The 19,253-nt window shown below is 40.0% G+C and overlaps 3 protein-coding genes across 3 annotated transcripts in view; 2 read left to right on the top strand and 1 right to left on the bottom strand.

The window, feature by feature from the left end:
* The window catches only part of ctnnbl1 (catenin, beta like 1), a 21,696-nt gene extending 14,157 nt beyond the window's left edge, over nt 1-7,539 (bottom strand). The window contains exons 1-7 of the mRNA XM_012820823.3: nt 7,436-7,539; nt 4,613-4,789; nt 3,471-3,577; nt 2,737-2,876; nt 2,008-2,105; nt 1,598-1,691; nt 68-159 (exon numbers count right to left, since the gene is read on the bottom strand). Of these exons, the coding sequence (XP_012676277.1) occupies nt 68-159; nt 1,598-1,691; nt 2,008-2,105; nt 2,737-2,876; nt 3,471-3,577; nt 4,613-4,789; nt 7,436-7,465 (738 nt within the window). The 5' untranslated portion in view covers nt 7,466-7,539. The remainder of the gene's footprint in view (nt 1-67; nt 160-1,597; nt 1,692-2,007; nt 2,106-2,736; nt 2,877-3,470; nt 3,578-4,612; nt 4,790-7,435) is intronic.
* Nucleotides 7,540-11,445: 3,906 nt separating this feature from the next.
* Nucleotides 11,446-12,765, top strand: LOC122132850 (trichohyalin-like; the record flags this gene model as incomplete). The annotated part of the gene is made up of 3 exons (XM_042707531.1): nt 11,446-11,794; nt 11,941-12,009; nt 12,165-12,765. Coding segments are annotated over exons 1-3 (831 nt in total), but the record flags the coding sequence as incomplete, so codon positions are not given.
* A 67-nt stretch (nt 12,766-12,832) lies between these two features.
* On the top strand, nt 12,833-18,063 carry LOC116220230 (trichohyalin-like). Its single transcript, XM_042707685.1, has 2 exons — nt 12,833-17,508; nt 17,661-18,063. The coding sequence occupies exons 1-2, from the start codon at nt 12,841-12,843 to the stop codon at nt 17,661-17,663; spliced, it is 4,671 nt and encodes a 1,556-aa protein (XP_042563619.1). The 5' UTR covers nt 12,833-12,840; the 3' UTR covers nt 17,664-18,063.
* The last annotated feature ends 1,190 nt before the right edge of the window (nt 18,064-19,253 follow it).

The following is a 19,253-nucleotide window of genomic DNA, read 5'->3' on the forward strand; positions in this document are numbered from 1 at the left end:
TGTTTATACCGCTTATTATATAGACAGAGCATCAGCTGGAGGCAGAGCATCCCTTTGGTCATATTACCTTGATCCTCTTCAGAAGCCACTGCATCAGCCCCTGCTGCGCTGCTTCTGTGCAGAGGCCTGGTCGGAATTCTGCCATGTTCTCAATGATAGCTGTAAGAAATATACCATCTTGTAACCCTGAAACTTCAAAACCTTTTTTCCAACGACAGAATTAACCCTCTGGAGTCAGACTTTAAACTTTAAAAAGTGGTTCCAAAGTCAAATGCATTTTTTATAATTTTCAGTTCAGCATCCCTCTATCTACCCCTCCATTCAGTTTAAGACACTTACATTGTTTCACAAAACATTTGGACAGTTGGTCTTGGACAGTTCTTTTCTAACCTTCTTAGCATTAGTGTCAATAGGACGTAAATTTTAGATTTTCAAACACATTTTCTGAAAACAGTGGAGTATTGAAGTGAAACATTTCTATGCTGAAAGAAGAAAGAAACATCCCTTCCTTCCATGCTCCTGAAGCGGCAGGTTGATTGGCTGGGATTGTTCATGGCTCAGCACGAGCCTCTATTTCTACCTCACCATGACACCATATGAAATACTCAACAGAACAGTCTATAGTTCAAACAACAATCAAATCAGATAGGACAATCACTGGTGGGACAACAGATGGCACCACAGCTATGTGATGGTTCTGGTTCCATTGGCCTTGATCCATGCACAGCTTTTCAGGATGCACTGGCACAAATCTAGTCTATTTCAGAGCAAGAACTACAGCTAGCTAGCCAAATGAAAGAAAAATGAAAAGTGATTCAGTGCAGCATATTGGCGCATTTTATAGGACCCTGACAAAAAAACGGAATCCTAGAAATCTTCGACCTCAGATAGTGACTCCAGGAGCTCCTGTTGTTAGGATGGAGGACCTCCCAGCCTGACTCCAACTATGTGACCAACCAGTCGCCAGTTAAATGTGCATTGCCAGGGATGTTTATAATGAAAACTAGCAAGTAGACAACTTTCCTAACACAAGCAAACATCAAGCGCAAGACATATCAAGACAGCTAATAAATGATTACTGACTAGTCCAACAGAAAGAAGGCCAGCTCGGTATCTGACTTGCTCGGTTACTTGTTTGGTCTTTTACTCTTACTCTTACTAGTACTAATACTGTTACTCTCTCTCTTTGTCTCTTCCTAGCCTCCGACCACATCATCCTCTGTGTCTTCGTCGCCTCTGCCATGATGTCCATACAGAGAATACTGCGCTAGCTTCCTCTTCTAGCTAGAGCATGGGTCTAGTTGTTGATGCGTGAGGTGGTGCCATACACAGACTAGCTGAGGAGTCACTGACAGGCCCAGAGCTCCAAAGTGAAGTACTTCCATAATGTCTATAGTTGCAGTAGGTGTGCTTCAACTGGATTCTGCATTCTGTCATTCTGTGTATATATTTATTTTTTACATTTTTGACACTAGGAAATGTTTATTAAATATTGAATTTAATATCCAGTAAGACTCAAATGCCTTGCTGCAATGGCGCACACAAAAACATGTGTGCAAACTCACCTAATGTGTTGTAAACATGTGTGCAAACTCACCTAATGTGTTGTAAACGCCATCTGCCTCCTCTTTCACTTGCTCATTAAGCCGCTCCATATTCTGCACAAGCAAAGCTACAACCTGGCCCTCAAGCTATAGGCAGGAACAAACAGAGGAACAGAAGTCAAATATTTGCACCAATCAAACAAACCATGCAATCAAATCATACACCAGAAACCCTTATATGAAAAACACCCAAAGACTAGTTAAGTCACAGTTACAAGTTGTTATGTCAGCTGAGCGTTGTATGACAATTAGTTCAGAGTTTGGCAGTACTCAAAAGGTACATTTCTTTTTTTCTTTTTAATGAAACTACAAAGAGAACAGTACTGTGAAAAGAGTAATTCTAAACATTTTTTATCTAAATCTAAACATGACAACATTGGAACATGTGCAAACTAGAACTTACCAAAGCATCGATGAGGATTTCAGCTCCTTCTTCACCTTCATGAAGTGTGTCAATGTCTGTTAGTTCTTGCAGTAGATCCACGACCGCAATTGAAATATGTACACCTTGTTAAGGAATCACGTGTCCGTTGTCAAAACTAAAGTGCTTAATGTTAACTAACTGATGCACAGCTTAATGTTAACTAACTGATGCACTGCTTAATGTTAACCAACGGATGCACTGCTTAATGTTAACCAACGGATGCACTGCTTAATGTTAACTAACTGATGCACTTTTGCAATATAATTATTTGGCCATGTAGTGCTGTAAAAGCTGTTTTGACATTTTCACAGGTTTTCCAAACCAGAATATGAAATCCTAGATTACAAGCTAAAAAATCCTAGATTACAAGCTAAAATAACTCAAAAACAATCAAATTTAAATTTAAAATGAATGCAACATCAATATGCAAGATCACTATACACATTTTGGGTGTTCATTAAAAAGAATCATACGCAATACACCAAATAATGAACTGACACTGTATTACCAATGTATGCACTGAGAGAGAAGGGAAGTCTTTGAGGAGGACTGAAGAAGGACAATGGAGACCCTATGCTTCAAATCAAATGGCTGAGTTTCAATTTGTTGAGCACTGATAATGATTTGGGATTCCCTCTTCTAACTCAAATCTAAGAAGTAAAACAAAAGTAAAAATTGCAGGACTTGAGATGCAGATGCAAAGGATATCGGTGTTCTCGTGACTGAGGAGGCCCAGCAGGGAATGGATGGCGTTGAGCTCCACAAGAAGGTGATAAAGATCAGGCATGGTAGCAATGACATGCATTTCCTGAAGGATATCATTCAGATCCAGTTCAGTCTCCATGAACCTGAGAAAAGACAAAACAGAGAGAAGTGTATTTATCCAAAACACTATTGAAAATCTGACCATTTAAACATCCCAAACAAGTGGCCATAACTCAATGGTCTGGCCAGTCAACCTCTAAAGTGAAGTGCATGTTCAAACGACATTCAAAAGGTCATTGGTTTTCACATCAAGTGAGACTTGAGAACCTAAGTCGTTTCACCATGGCATGGTGTCACTCTTGACCCACTACACTTTGTCCTGACACCATTGATACATCCCACCTTATACCCTGTTGTGCTGTTTGCCTTGACTATGACTTGCACTGTAGTGTGAGGGTCCTACATCTTCCTGTGACGGTGGACCCTTCGTCTTTTATTTCAATACTTTTCCTTCCTTGGCTTTACATTCATATTCCTCTTCATTGCTTTTCTTTTCACAGTATATCCAACAGTGATCACACTGCTATGCGCTGCACTCCCATTCAATGACATCTAAGTACCTGCAGGTGCTGCATCTAAGTATCTTCTTAGTGTCACGGTGCAGGCAAAAAGCACATTCTGAGAACACTGACCATGTTTTCTGCGGTCAGATTTAAGGTTACAGCGTTCACACTCACTTTTCGGGGTTGTCCGGGAATTTGATTCTTAGCTCCTGGTTTTTGTAAGACCTTTTCTCAAAAGTCAGAATCATTTTCTTCACAGAGCCTTCATCCACTGGTTCAACCTGTTAAAAACAATAGCATTTACATTTGAAATTTGAGGTGGGCACATTCACACTTTTCTACAGAGCTGTTTTCCTAGTTTTAATGTACAACTGATACGGTCATTCTTACACATTACCACTCTACATACAGTTGTACTCAAAATTAATCAAAATAATGTGCCCATAAAGAATAGGCTATGATTTGAATTGAGAAGCGTGGGCATTTAACTTGAGCCTCAAAATACTGACTTCAGTTTAAATCAGGATTTGGGGTGTTGGAGAAGACAGCTATACAAAAAAAGATATAGTACTCTGAAGAGATTGATTTTTTGAGAAGTCACGTTGGTGCGTAATAATATATATATTATGATAACATATTATGAATTTATTAAATGACATATTATCCTATGAAATATTTTGTGTGTGTGTGTGTGTTTTGAGTTAATAATTCATTTGTACCTAAAAATGGCATTGTAAAACTTCTGTTTGTAATGAGCACAATGAAACACACATGAGCCTTAAAGAAAGCCTGTGGTGTTAGAATGCTCAATGGCACATGTCATCATGGCCTACTAATGGAAATTAAAACATTTTTATACTTCACTATGATTTTTATATATCACAAATAAAGTAATTAAACTAAATTAAACTAGTAAATTAAATGCCAAATACTGTGACAAAAGGGTGAGGTTGTGGTCTAAAAAAAAAAATCAGAAAAGGAAGTTTGAGAGATATTGTCTTGGACAAGAGAAAGATGAAGTGCGAGCATGGTGAGAATGTTCTTTGTTTCAGTAAAGTAAAACTATATCATATATTATTGATCCTATTGATCTATTGATCACTTCATAGTAGCCTAAGCCTGACCTTTAAAGATTCATGGTGATGAATTAAAGCCCATCTGTGTGATCGTTAACCCACACAATAACTGGAACGGAAGGCCAGGACAATTTTAGAGAAGTCTGCAGAAAGCTTTTTCTATGACATTTCTTAAGACAATTTGCAAAAGCAGATCCTATTTACATCATTATTAAAACAAAATAACAACACAAATCGAACCTCTGTGTCTTCCTCACGGTCCAATAGTTTCTCAAGGATTGAGTCCCTATCAGTGTCCAGATCCTCAGCGTCAGGGTCAGGGATGCTCTGGTGAAGTCTGGCTTCACGGGATGATTTGATCTTGGCCCGCAGGGTGTCTCCATCCTCCTCCCTCGGTCGCTTGGCCCCGCGATCTGGCTGGAACACACATGTTGTTAGACAACTGCACACAAACAGCATGTAGTGTTTTTACATGGAAACTTAATGGAGACAAAAAAAAACAGCAGTCTCTAAAAAGAACCATGACTTTTAAACTTTAAGTGTTTGTGTTTATTGTCTGTCCCAACATTACCTCTGATTTTTTTCTTCCAATGTCAAGGATTTCGCAATTTTAATAAAAAAAATTCTGTCCCCATGAACACAAAACATGATTCAATAGTAACCAGGGCCATATGGGCCATAACTTCATCATTTTACAAGCAAGTTATCACTACAGTGACTTTGAAATACTTTCAGCAACATGCACACTATGGCGTCAGTTTAGTGCCAAAACTCACACATGCGAGGAAACGTCTATTCGAGTGAATTTCAGGTTTTCGCAAGCGTGAATTTCTTCTGCGCACTCAATTTTAGCAGCCGCGAGAGGAAATTCAACAACTGCGAGCGCAGAGACAGACATACTCTCTCGCGAAAACTTGGTCTGCTCGCTCAAATTTATCATCTGCTCTAGCGAAAAATGTATCTGCTCGCTCGAAAGTATGACTTTTGGCAGTGTGTGGGCGTGAGTTTTGGCAGTGTGTGGGCGGGAACCAAAGGAGGACGGGCTCTTTTCTGATTGGTCTTGATTTGACAGCAGGAGAGTCATATTCACGACAACTGTTTACCAAACTCCGTTAAATTGCTACATATGTCTTTGTATGGTGAAGACTGATATTTAACGACGAACCGAAGTAACGGTACCCATTAAACACGTTTTGATTAAATACTAGTGGTGATTGTAGCATTTGACCCACGATCACTTTATTTATTCCTGGAAAAAGAGTCAGTTCTCGTGACATAGTCGCTGTTATGCCAGTAGGTAACATATCTAGCTATCATACCCACACGGTGTTGCTCATTCCACGAATGCACAATCCTTACAAGTTGTACCTCGTTGTAAAGGTGACTAATCAGGCTTTCCAATGATATAAAACACAATACCAATTGGTATTATTAAAGGGGAGGAATAATCGACCGAAATAACGTTTCCGAACTTTTTTTGAGGAGTTTATTTAACTGTACTGTTTTGTCACACTGTTGTTTACCTTGTATGTCTGTCTGGTTTTTACAATTTGTTTTCTTAACTATACTGTTTTGTCAAACTGTTGCTTATCTTTTTATTATTATTATTATTTATTTTATTTATATAATTTTTTATTATTATTTCTTTCTTTTATTTCCGTATCTCTCTGTCATGCCCCGCCAAGGGACAACGGATGAATAGCTAACCTAGCTAATTCCGGTTCATTTACATTTTTCTTGGGAAATATTTATCAATGTACACTGTCCCTTTTCAAATAAACGCATAAATTAGACTAGCAAGCTAGTTAACAGACTAGTGGACAGACTCTCAGTTTTACTGGGAGAGAGGGAGGACTGCTGTAGACTGGCAGCAAAATATGTATCAGTCTGTCATGAGCTCCACAATAATATGAACCCCCTGTCCCACATAACTAATATTTAATGTTTAATAATTAACAATGAACCTGTTATATGTTTCTATACCACATTGTTACCACCTATAACTTATTGTTTGTTTTTTATTTATGTATGTTAATTGTGCTTGTACATTTTATGTAAACATGCTTTGGCAACGTTGTATTGGATGCAGTCATGCCAATAAAGCCTTTTTGAATTGAATTGAAATAGTTAACAAGCTAGCCAGCTAGTATGCCATCTAGTCACTAGTCTTTATATCAAAACTGTCATTCTGTTAAAGTAAGCCCAGGATTAAATATCTAACATACCAGGAACAACAACAACCCCTTACAAGGCCATTCAAGCTTTTCTTTTTAGCTAATAAAACGACCAAACAACGCCATAGTCCTGCAATTTTTAAACTGTCAGAGACTGTTTGATCTGATTGGCCCCTGCTGGCGGATTTAACTTTCCCCAACTTGTTTCGCTCGCTTCGCCCAATTCGCTTGTCTACGTCACAGTCGCCTGCCTCCAACAGAAATTAATGAGATTTAGAATTTCGCTTTCATCCGTCGCTGGCATGTAATCGGGGTTATTGGAATAGAATCGCAGTTTGTCCCTTTTACACCAATACCCACTTCAACTACACTGACATAACTTAGTTTCTTTGAGATGAGCGCACAACCTGCAAATGAAGGATACAACAAAATTAATGTGAATTAACCAATTGTAAAGTTAATGTTAATGCTTTCATTAGGTTTTCCTTACATCACCGCATCCTCCTGTCGAAAGTTAAAAAGAAAATGTTTGCACTCACACCCCGCTATGTAGGCTAACATTACAACCTTTCCAAACATGCTTGAGCCGAAATCCGAGGTTGATGAACATAGTTAGCTAAACCGGTATGCCTTTATCTCTAACCTGTGAAATAACGCAAAAAGAACGTGGCGTTGATCGATATCTTCACTGCTTAAATCAGAAGGACTTTGATTAAACTCAGTTGTTTAGCTAGCTAGCTAGTTTGCACTCCATCAAAGCTGCTACATTTGCGGGATGGTAAAATGATTTACCAGCACATATCTTCTGTTGAGTAGGGAAAGGTCCGTAAATAAAATTGTATTATATAAATAACCAAATCAACATACATAGAATAGTCTCTCTAAATACCTGATAATTCAAGAGCTCGCCGACATCCATAGTAACGTTTGTTTGCTTGCTCACGTCCACGCCAAGTAGACAAGTCACATGAAATAATCAAAAAATGTCTGGTCACAGTCATATTTCCGGTTACTAAAAGTCCCGGCGAAAACTTCCGTCAGAATAAAAGTCCACATCGATGCTGTCGTACGGATGTTCGATGTTGGCATAAGGATGTAAATGGAGACAGCAGCAATTGTAATGATAGCCTTTGGCAGAGAGATCGATCTTGATCTGATTGATGTTTTGATTGATCTTGATCTGATTGATGTTTTGATCGATGCATATGGTGTAATGATATGATGTGCATTAATACACTCATAGGATGCTAGAGTAGCACAAAGCCTTTCTGGAAATTAATATGCAATTTCACTTATGTTGTGTTGTGTGTTGGGACTAACTTGTTAGGTTAGAGTTACGTAATTAAATTACAAAATGCCTTTAAACTATGAAAAATATGTAATTAAATTGTAGTTACTAATCAGAATGGTGATGATTACAAAGGTTACATCCGAATATATTCTTTTTGGTAAATATAACTTTAAAGCTTATATGCAGAATATAACATTAATTCCTTTGCTTTTCATCTTTTTATGCTGTCTACACAGGCTCCATTTATTTGGCATTTGTTTTTGATTGATTCTCTTGTTTGAATATACACCAACTCTCATCTGCCAATCAAAATGTAATAAGTCACATTACTTTGATAAGTGCATTTAAAGTGATTACAAGCCAGCTGAGTTAGGTTTTCAAGGTTACAAACTTCCAAGGCTTATTTGGCATGAGATTGACAAAGACGGATCAAAAATGTTGGCGTGAGGTGAATTTATTTGGATGGTGTCTCACTGTGAACTAGCCAATCAAAGTAGAGCTCATCATCATCATTAATAATGAGCCCAACCTAAAAAGGGAAAACAGCTTGTTTCATTCTAGGGCCAAATCACAGGGTTGTAAATAGGTGTTTAAAACCTGGACATTTTCACCCTGACCGAAGTCATATACCTTCTATGTAGACATCTAGACATACTGTTGTTTATGAATTGAGAGTACAGCATTCCAAATTTGTGACTTTGGTGACTATCCATCTTATGTCAAGCCGGAGTCAGGAATTGAACCTAGGCCGCTGGACTGCTATTTTCAAAATCAACAATGAATCCAAAGCTCAGAAGATACAGACAAAACACATAAGGTATCTCAGGAAAAGCAGGGCAGATCATTCCAGGAAAATCTAACACAGCAAAATGCAATCCACAGACAGTTGGACAGAAAGTGAAAACCAAGAATATATCCAGAAATCACAGGCAAAACCAAAAAGTAACTCCAGCATGTGACTAGTCCATAGAACAAAAATACTCAGTGAAGACATAATCAGAATTATTTGTATTGGCAGAGTATATTTACACATACAGGACATTAACTTGGTGTGGTTGGTGCATAGGACATAAAACATATAAACAAAATAGCGAAAATAAGAATAAAAAATAAATGTTTTACAAAATAAAACAATAAATAATTTACGCTGTAGTGCATTTGTGTGTGTGTGGCAGTGTTAAGTCTTAGTCTTTAGACGAACATGCATATTAGTTTTAGTCACATTCAGTCATTTTTATCCTTCTTTTATCTCATTTTTATCCTTCTTAGGGGGTTTAGTCATTTAGCAGACGCTTTTGTCCCTTGTACGTCGCTTTGGACAAAAGCGTCTGCTAAATGACTAAATGTAAATGTAAATGTTCTTAGTTTTAATCTAGTTTTCGTCGACGTTTTAGTGTAGTTTTAGTCGACAGAAACTCATTGCATTTTAGTCTAGTTTTAGTCACATTTATCTTATAGCCACATTAAACTCCTTTCTTTCCCTTCTCAGGCCCAGGGACCCCCTGTGTTGTGTCTACAACTGCATAATAGTCTAGCTTGCAGTAATTAAATTGTGGATACAATTAGTCAAGATATATACAGATCTCCTAGTATATGCCTACAGCTGAGTTCTAATTAATTAAATGTAAAAAATCATTTTAAGGCAATACTTCATTAACAGTATTATCATTAAAATATAAGAGAATATCAATTCTAGATTTTGAAGATTCAAATGATGTGATAGCATAATACAACTACTATGCCTACCTGGCCTTAGAGCTAAATCAACCACATATCCTCCATGTGAATTGCTGTGCAATCTGATAACCAACAGATTTAGCTAGACGGCTAGTTTTGACAGTGGAAAGTGGTGCCCATGATAATGACAATTTCCCCAAATAGACAAGGATATGTAAACCAATCACATATTCATTTTCTTTTCTTGATTAATGTCATACGTGGCCTGTCCTATAGTCCACTCTTCAATGAGTTTACAAGCTAGCTATCAATAGCTAGTTTAACTTAGCTATGCTACCTCATCGTTAGCTATTATTTGCCAAGGCTAACGGGAGGCTTCAATCAATAATTATTAGCTAGCTAAGTTGACACCCTATACACTCGACTGCCCCTTTGACGTAGACTTAACGTTGGCTAATATATGCTAATAACTAGTTAACATTAGCTGATTATCATTGACAGTTACTAGCTAATTTACCGTTGCATAAATTGCAGGGTGGGGCGCTTTCAGGTGCCTCTTGAGGTTTGATGTGTTCTTCCCACCTATTTTGAAGCAACATGGTTTCTCTCCCGTTATTGCAGTGCATTGTGTTTTATTTTCTGTCAAGTTATAATTAAAGATGTCCAGATATCTATTCTTCTTTTTCTTCCAGTACCGAGTGCTTGAACTTGAGCCATCATAACGTTTGTGAGGGCGTCACTTGTATCATGTCTGGTCATCTCAGGGAATAGAGGATGGATACAGGACTGGGCAACATTCAACCAATTATATTAAGGATGCACTGCACTGCATGCAAGTTTCGAAAAAATGATTCATTACATTTTTAATTGTCCGTTAGTCCACCATTTACATTCTCGTTTCGTATCGTCTCGTCAACGAAAGTAAAAATAGATTTAGTCACAGTTTTTATTTTCATATATCCATTTTCGTGACGTCTTAGTCATGGGGAAAGGTCGTTAACGTATATTTTTCGTCAAACATTTCGTTAACAAAATTAACACTCATTTGGAATGGTTGAGATTTTGTGATGCCGATGCATGTTGTGATGTCATAATGAAGGACAAGACAAAGTTCCATCTCTGTAATTGTGACGATGTTTCATTCTACAGTAAGTTTCACATTCACAATTTCATTCTACAGCCAACAGTCAGCACGAACAGGTGAGTAAATTCCAGTAGAATTAGTGAATAATTAATTAAAATCCTTTGCCATCCAGAAGATGTAAGTGTTTTACATATAATGTACATCTATAAAGGTTTAATATATACCTATATATAAAGATTTAGGAAGGCTTTATGGATTGTATAGATGTTTTTTCAATGTTGTCTACAGCCAGACTAGTTTATATGTTTCAGCAAATTGTACATATATTTACTATAATAGAGTTCAGTCACACCCCCTTTATATATATATATACAATAATTGACATATATATATATATATTGTTCTTACAGCTTAATTTTGTCATTGTTGGTTTTACTCTATTTTCATCCAATGTTTTCTGAGTCGCTTTGGACAAAAGTGTAACAATTACCATATGGTGGACATAAGGTTGATAGGACTATGTGGTTTCACATAATGTCAAGATATTAAATCAAGACATCACAATGAAATTGTCATGTTTCTAGTAAGGGTGTTTTTGTGAAAGCAATTCAGTTGCTAAATGAATAAATGCAAATGTAAAACTATTTCTTGCCTATTGATCTAAACAAATCATACTGATGTCATTAGATGATTCTGTTTTCATAGAAACAAGACATCATAATGAAATGATCATGCTCTTGCTCCTAAAATAAGGTCACTATTAATACAAGTCATTTAATTATCTTTATGTCTCATTGTTTCAACTGTGGATTTGTTATAGTTACATGCATTACTAATAGGGGTTAAAGGTCAAGTCCATCAAGCTCTGTGATTGGAGAATGGTGCCTGCAAGTATCATGATGTCACAATAGAAACATGTAAGTACAAAATAATACATTCTAATCTGTCCCTCTCCCATAGAACAGAATTACAGATTAAGGTGAGTTACTTTCACCAAGGAGCAGAGGAGAAAAGGAGAGGAGAAGTGTGGAGGTTATGGAGACAGAAGGAAAGGAGGCTGGGCATCAGGATGTCTACGAAAGGCATCAGGATGGTGTCCCACTGGAAACAATGTCCATCAGACAACAGGCGAACGCCCACAAAAAGTTTCAGCCCAAGGAACAGGAGATGAGAGATACCTACGAAAGCCTCGTAAGGTATGTTGGTCATACACTCACTGATGTGGTGGGCTTGGAGACCATCCATGGTATCCCACTGATAGAATCAGATTTTGCCCAATTGGCTCCATTGTTCTGTTGTGGTTGTTCATATGTTTAAACATGAATATCTCTTTTCCCCTCAGCGCTTTCATGGCTCACTTAGAGGCCCATAGCGGGCACTGTGAGGTCACCGCCCAGGACACACTGCCACGGTGAGTTACCCATGAAGGTCATAGATTAGCTCGGATTACAAGGTCTAGGAAGCAGAGATTGGTATTAGATTTATACAAAGGTGAATGTGATAGAAATATGGTGAGCTTTGCTAACCTTTGCTTTCTGGCATCTTGTGTCTTTCCCAAACCAAAAGATTCACTTCGGATCAACATACCCATTATCAAATGGGTGGAAACATCCAGAAGGGAAATCATCTGGTTATGGAGTTTTTTAATGGGAAGAGCTTGCAAGGTTACTCCAGAGCGAAGGTGGAGAGCGACCCCTTCATGAGGATGGAGATGAACAAGTGGAGAGCAGAGATAGAGAGAAAGAGGGAGATGGAGAGAGAAAGAATGGAGCTGGAGAGAAAAGCGAAGAAGGTGGACAGACAGGAGAAGGAAGTGAAACTAATGAGAGATGAGATTCTAAGAAAGGAGGAAGTGGTGAGGAGGAGAGCAGCGATGGAGAGGGAGAGACAGGCGATAGAGAGAAACAGACAGGAGATTGAGAAAGTGAGAGTGGAGGCAAAGCAAAAAAGAGAGACACAGGAAAAAATGATAGAGCAGATGGAGAGAACGTTAGCAGAGATCGTGAGAATATGGAGGGATAAGGAGCTCCCAATGGACCAAAAGAAAAAGCAAACAAAAAATGAAAAGGAACATGCATGGCTTTTGGAGAGGAGGAGTGCAGAGATGGAAAGATACAAAGAAATGGAGAGGGAGAGACAGACAATAGAGAGAAGACAGAATATTGAGAAAGTGAGAGTCGAGACAGAGCAAAAAAAAGAAGAACAGGAAAGAAGGATAGAGATGGAGAGAGCTAAAGCAGAGATGGTGAGAAAGAGAGAGGAGATTAAGAATGTGAGAGTGGAGACAGAGCAAAAAAGACAAGAACAGGAAAAAAGGATGGAGGAGATGATGATAGCAGAGATGGTGAGAAAGAAACAGATGAAGCAAAAAAGTGAGGAAGTAAAAATGGAAATACACAAAGAAATGGAGAAGGAGAGACATGAAGACAAGAGGCAAAAAGGAAAGGAGAGACAAGAGGGTGGTGATAATTCAGGAAAAGAAGAGAAGGAGAAGAAGGAGGGTGAGAAAGTGAAAGAGCCACAAACGAGAGATGAGAGGAACACAGATATGCTGCGGAAAATAGAGGAGGAGACCTCCCACCTGTGGAAGTCCATGGGACTATCCTTTGAAGACACTGAGGATGGATCAGAAGAAGACTGGAAGGAAACTGAGGAGGCCAGTGTAGACCAAGACTTGCTCTTCCTGAAGGACAAAGGAAAGACTGAAATAAATAGTGGAAAAAAAAGGAGATTGCAAGAGGAGAACAGATCAAGACAGCTAGAAGTGGAGAGACAGAGAGAAATGAAAACTGTGAAAGAAAAGGAGAGCAAGAGGAAAACCATGATGGAAAAACTGAAAGAGGACGAAGGGAGGAAGAGAGGGATGGAAGCAGAAATGGAGAGAAAGGAGCAGGAGGAGAGGCTGAGAGAAAAAGAAAGGGCCAAACTAAGAGAAGAGGAGAGAAAGAAAAAAGAGATGCAAGAGAAGACAATGAGAGAGCTGGAGCAGATAACACAAAGAGAGATGGAGGAAAAGGGGAAGATGGACCAAAAGAAAAGGCGGACAAAAAATGAAAAGGAACATGCATGGCTACAGGAAAAACACAACAAAGAGAAGGAGGATGAGAATCCTTGTAACAGGGATTGCAGTGACTCCAAGACTGTGACTAATTCAAATAGTTTGTGGATGCATGAGGCCAAGAGCCCAAAGCTGTCAGTCAACAATGTATGGACGATCCAGCAATGTGATAATACAGAGACTGATAATGTCAAACAAGGTCATTCTGAGGTAGGAGACACACTTGTGATGACACTCAGTAATGATGATATGAATACATGGACCCAGCTAAAGGCAAAAACAGATGAAGAGGACGCACAGAGAGAGAAACAGAGGCAGATGGAGGAAAAGAGGATGAGAGAGGAGGACAGTGGAGAAAAGAAAGAAGAGAGAACACAGAGAGAGATGGTAGCACAGACAGAAAACAAGACACCCAGGATGAGCAGAGAATTAGAAATCGGCCAAAAGATAGAGGAGGAGAAAGTAGCACAGCAGGAGCAAAAAGAGGACGAGAGGAGAAAGATAGAGATTGAGGAGGAGAAGGCAAGAGAGGAGAGAAAAGTGAGAGAAAGGGAGGAGATGAGAAAGACTGAAGAGGTGACGAACAGGAGGGTGGAGGCTCTGTCAGGAGACAGCGATGACAGCGACGGGGCGACTGACTCCGATGACTTGTGGGAGGATGAGTTGGAGAGACAGGAAACACAGAGAAAGAGAAAGGAGATTGAGAAAGTGAGAGTTGAGACAGAGCGAAAAAAAGAACAGGAAAAAAGGATGGAAGAGAAGATGATAGTAGAGATGGTGAGAAAGAAAGAGGAGATGGAGAGAGCAGCACAGAAGGAGCAAAAAGTGGACGAGAGGAGAAAGATAGAGATTGACGAGGAGAAAGCAAGAGAGGAGGAGAGAAAAGTGAGAGAAAGGGAGGAGATGAGAAAGACTAAAGAGGTGACGAACAGGAAGGGGGAGGCTCTGTCAGGAGACAGCGATGACAGCGACGGGGCGACTGACTCCGATGACTTGTGGGAGGATGAGTTGGAGAGACAGGAAACACAGAGAAAGAGAAAGGAGATTGAGAAAGTGAGAGTTGAGACAAAGCGAAAAAGAGAACAGGAAAAAAGGATGGAAGACATGGAGATAACTAAAGCAGAGATGGTGAGAAAGAAAGAAGAGGATAGGCTGAGAGAAAAAGAAAGGGCCAAACTAAGAGAAGAGGAGAGAAAGAAAAAAGAAATGCAAGAGAAGACAATGAGAGAGCTGGAGCAGATAAGACGAAGAGAGAGGGAGGAGAAGGGGAAGAAAGCCAAAGTGGCCAAGAAATTGCCCCAGGCACATAACAGCGATGTCATTGACATAGAGAGCTTGAGTGATGAAGATATGTGGAAGGATGAGGAGCTCCCAATGGACCAAAAGAAAAGGCGGACAAAAAATGAAAAGGAACATGCATGGCGACAGGGAAAACACAACAAAGAGAAGGAGGATGAGAATCCTTGTAACAGGGATTGCAGTGACTCCAAGACTGTGACTAATTCAAATAGTTTGTGGATGCATGAGGCCAAGAGCCCAAAGCTGTCAGTCAACAATGTATGGACGATCCAGCAATGTGATAATACAGAGACTGATAATGTCAAACAAGGTCATTCTGAGGTAGGAGACACACTTGTGATGACACTCAGTAATGATGATATGAATACATGGACCCAGCTAAAGGCAAAAACAGATGAAGAGGACGCACAGAGAGAGAAACAGAGGCAGATGGAGGAAAAGAGGATGAGAGAGGAGGACAGTGGAGGAAAGAAAGAAGAGAGAACACAGAGAGAGATGGTAGCACAGACAGAAAACAAGACACCCAGGATGAGCAGAGAATTAGAAATCGCCCAAAAGTTAGAGGTGGAGAAAGCAGCACAGCAGGAGCAAAAAGAGGACGAGAGGAGAAAGATAGAGATTGACGAGGAGAAAGCAAGAGAGGAGGAGAGAAAAGTGAGAGAAAGGGAGGAGATGAGAAAGACTAAAGAGGTGACGAACAGGAAGGGGGAGGCTCTGTCAGGAGACAGCGATGACAGCGACGGGGCGACTGACTCCGATGACTTGTGGGAGGATGAGTTGGAGAGACAGGAAACACAGAGAAAGAGAAAGGAGATTGAGAAAGTGAGAGTTGAGACAAAGCGAAAAAGAGAACAGGAAAAAAGGATGGAAGACATGGAGATAACTAAAGCAGAGATGGTGAGAAAGAAAGAAGAGGATAGGCTGAGAGAAAAAGAAAGGGCCAAACTAAGAGAAGAGGAGAGAAAGAAAAAAGAAATGCAAGAGAAGACAATGAGAGAGCTGGAGCAGATAAGACGAAGAGAGAGGGAGGAGAAGGGGAAGAAAGCCAAAGTGGCCAAGAAATTGCCCCAGGCACATAACAGCGATGTCATTGACATAGAGAGCTTGAGTGATGAAGATATGTGGAAGGATGAGGAGCTCCCAATGGACCAAAAGAAAAGGCGGACAAAAAATGAAAAGGAACATGCATGGCGACAGGGAAAACACAACAAAGAGAAGGAGGATGAGAATCCTTGTAACAGGGATTGCAGTGACTCCAAGACTGTGACTAATTCAAATAGTTTGTGGATGCATGAGGCCAAGAGCCCAAAGCTGTCAGTCAACAATGTTTGGACGATCCAGCAATGTGATAATACAGAGACTGATAATGTCAAACAAGGTCATTCTGAGGTAGGAGACACACTTGTGATGACACTCAGTAATGATGATATGAATACATGGACCCAGCTAAAGGCAAAAACAGATGAAGAGGATGCACAGAGAGAGAAACAGAGGCAGATGGAGGAAAAGAGGATGAGAGAGGAGGACAGTGGAGGAAAGAAAGAAGAGAGAACACAGAGAGAGATGGTAGCACAGACAGAAAACAAGACACCCAGGATGAGCAGAGAATTAGAAATCGCCCAAAAGATAGAGGAAAGAAAAAAAAAAGAGATGGAGAAAGCAGCACAGCAGGAGCAAAAAGAGGACGAGAGGAGAAAGATAGAGATTGACGAGGAGAAGGCAAGAGAGGAGAGAAAAGTGAGAGAAAGGGAGGAGATGAGAAAGACTGAAGAGGTGATGAACAGGAGGGTGGAGGCTCTATCAAGAGACAGCGATGACAGCGACGGGGCAACTGACTCCGATGACTTGTGGGAGGATGAGTTGGAGAGACAGGAAACCGAGAGAAAGAGAAAGGAGATTGAGAAAGTGAGAGTTGAGACCGAGCGAAAAAGAGAACAGGAAAAAAGGATGGAGAAGATGGAGATAACTAAAGCAGTGATGGAGAGAAAGGAACAGGAGGGGAGGCTGAGAGAAAAAGAAAGGGCCAAACTAAGAGAAGAGGAGATAAAGAAAAAAGAGATGCAAGAGAAGACAAAGAGAGAGCTGGAGAAGGGGAAAAAAGCCAAAGTGGCCAAGAAATTGCCCCAGGCACATAACAGCGATGACATTGACATAGAGAGCTTGAGTGATGAAGATATGTGGAAGGATGAGGAGCTCCCAATGGACCAAAAGAAAAGGCAGGAGGAGAAGGCAAGAGAGGAGGAGAGAAAAGTGAGAGAAAGAGAGGAGATGAGAAAGATTGCAGAGGAGATGGAAAGAAGGTGGAAGGCTATACCAGGATACAGCGATGACAGGGACGGGGAGACTGCCTCCGATGACTTGTGGATGGATGAGGTGGAGAAGAGGCGGCAAGTGGAGGTCAGAAACCCCCAAGACAAACCTCAGGAAGAGGGGGAGAGAGGACACACCCAGCCTGGAAGTGCCCAAGTAAACGTAGAGCAGAAAAAGAAAGGACCATCTGTGTTGAAGTGGGTGAAGAAGAGACTGAGTTTTGGGACCACAAAAGTGAAACAGGTTAGTGTGATGGACCCATTCTCACACACATTCATTTTTCCATTTGTCTATTATGTGTTGGATGCCTGCCTATGAATGTCTCTGTGTTTGTTTCTTTGTTTGACTAGATGCGTATAGCAATTATACCTGTGTGTGTGTCTACTCCGTTACAGTGATATGGACACACAAAGACACATATGGACAATGAATGGGAAGGAACGGAATCAGAGTTTCCATAAATCTGTCACATCCATATCATCTTCCCATCTCACATCCTACATATCATCTTCCTATCTCAGTGGACAGGAAAATAAAACATTTTGGAGAAACACACACACATGCATGCAATACAATACAAATAAAATCTATTTTGCATTGAGAACTTTGTTCTTTATTTAGACCAAGTATTGTTTTAGGGTTTAATTATAAATTCTAGGTGTTTATGCTACCCTTTTAAATCTAAAAAACAAAGACTATAAATACTGAACATTTGTATTCTACACTTCTACACTTACATTAACATATCATTTCAGGCATCATAAACTGCCATAATTCTTTGCAATAAAAATATTTCACTTGAACAGTCAACAACTGTTGTGAGGTTTTATGGCGTGGTAGTGGAGGAAGATGTCAGCACCGAATGACGTTATACCTGGAACTCATTCTTCTCAGTTCATCTGCACTTTGTTTTCAATTCAACAACATCACTTCATATGTTTACTTGCTCTGATTATTTATTTTGTGCCTTACACGCCCCTTTTGCAAATATTGATCACCTGTCATTTATTGATCATCTATCCTCGACCATCTCCAAAGTGTATCCAGGTTTATGTGTGTTTAAGAGCTTGATGCCAATATTGGCAAGATGTGACTCTGAGGTCTCGAAAAGAGGACATGTCCGGGTAAAAGAGGACGTCTGGTCACCCTAACTTAACGTTGGCTAATATATGCTAATAACTAGTTAACATTAGCTGGTTATCATTGACAGTTACTAGCTAATTTACCGTCACATAAATTGCAGGGTGGGGCGCTTTCAGGTGCCTCTTGAGGTTTGATGTGTTCTTCCCACCTATTTTGAAGCCACATGGTTTCTCTCCTGTTATTGCGGTACATTGTGATTTATTTTCTGTCAAGTTATATTTAAAGTGTGTCCAGATATCTATTCTTCTTTTATTTTCCTCCAGTACCGAGTGCTTGAACTTGAGCCATCATATAACTTTTGTTAGGACGTCACTTGCATGTCTGGGCATCTCGGGGATTCATTAATACAAATTTTAATTGTCCGTTAGTCCACCAATAAAAATTCTCATCTCGTCATCTCAACGAAAGTAAAAAAAGACTTAGTCAGTTTTTATTTTCAAAGATCCGTTTTCCGGGGGGGGGGGGGGGGGGGGGGGGGGGGGGGGGGAGGTTATGGTCTTGATAGCCCTTCTGCCGGATGGGACTCTCTGGAATAGGTGGTGACCGGGATGGGAAGGATCAGCGATGATCTTGTCTGCTCTCTGTCACGTCCCTGTCTAGGGCTTTAGGACATGGCAAAGGTTTTAAAACACGGGCAGACAACAGAATAAAAATAACCGTGAATTTATTGGACAAAGAATACAATAATTAACTAAGGCTCAAAAATAACGTAACAAGCAAAAAACACAAGGCTTCGCGAACAGGCCTCAACAGCCTGGCACTCTCTCCCGGTCTCTCACTCCGGTGAGTAGCGCACATGATGGTAGTGGCGCGGGCAAGGCCCGAGGCTGGGCCTAGCAGCAACG

The sequence above is a fragment of the Clupea harengus genome, chromosome 4, assembly GCF_900700415.2.
Source record: "Clupea harengus chromosome 4, Ch_v2.0.2, whole genome shotgun sequence".
In the NCBI taxonomy this organism is placed as follows: domain Eukaryota; kingdom Metazoa; phylum Chordata; class Actinopteri; order Clupeiformes; family Clupeidae; genus Clupea; species Clupea harengus.

Coding starts and splice junctions, on each gene's coding strand:
- LOC116220230 (XM_042707685.1), top strand. CDS start 12,841: ATGGTGAGAAAGAGAGAGGAGATTAAGAATGTGAGAGTGGAGACAGAG.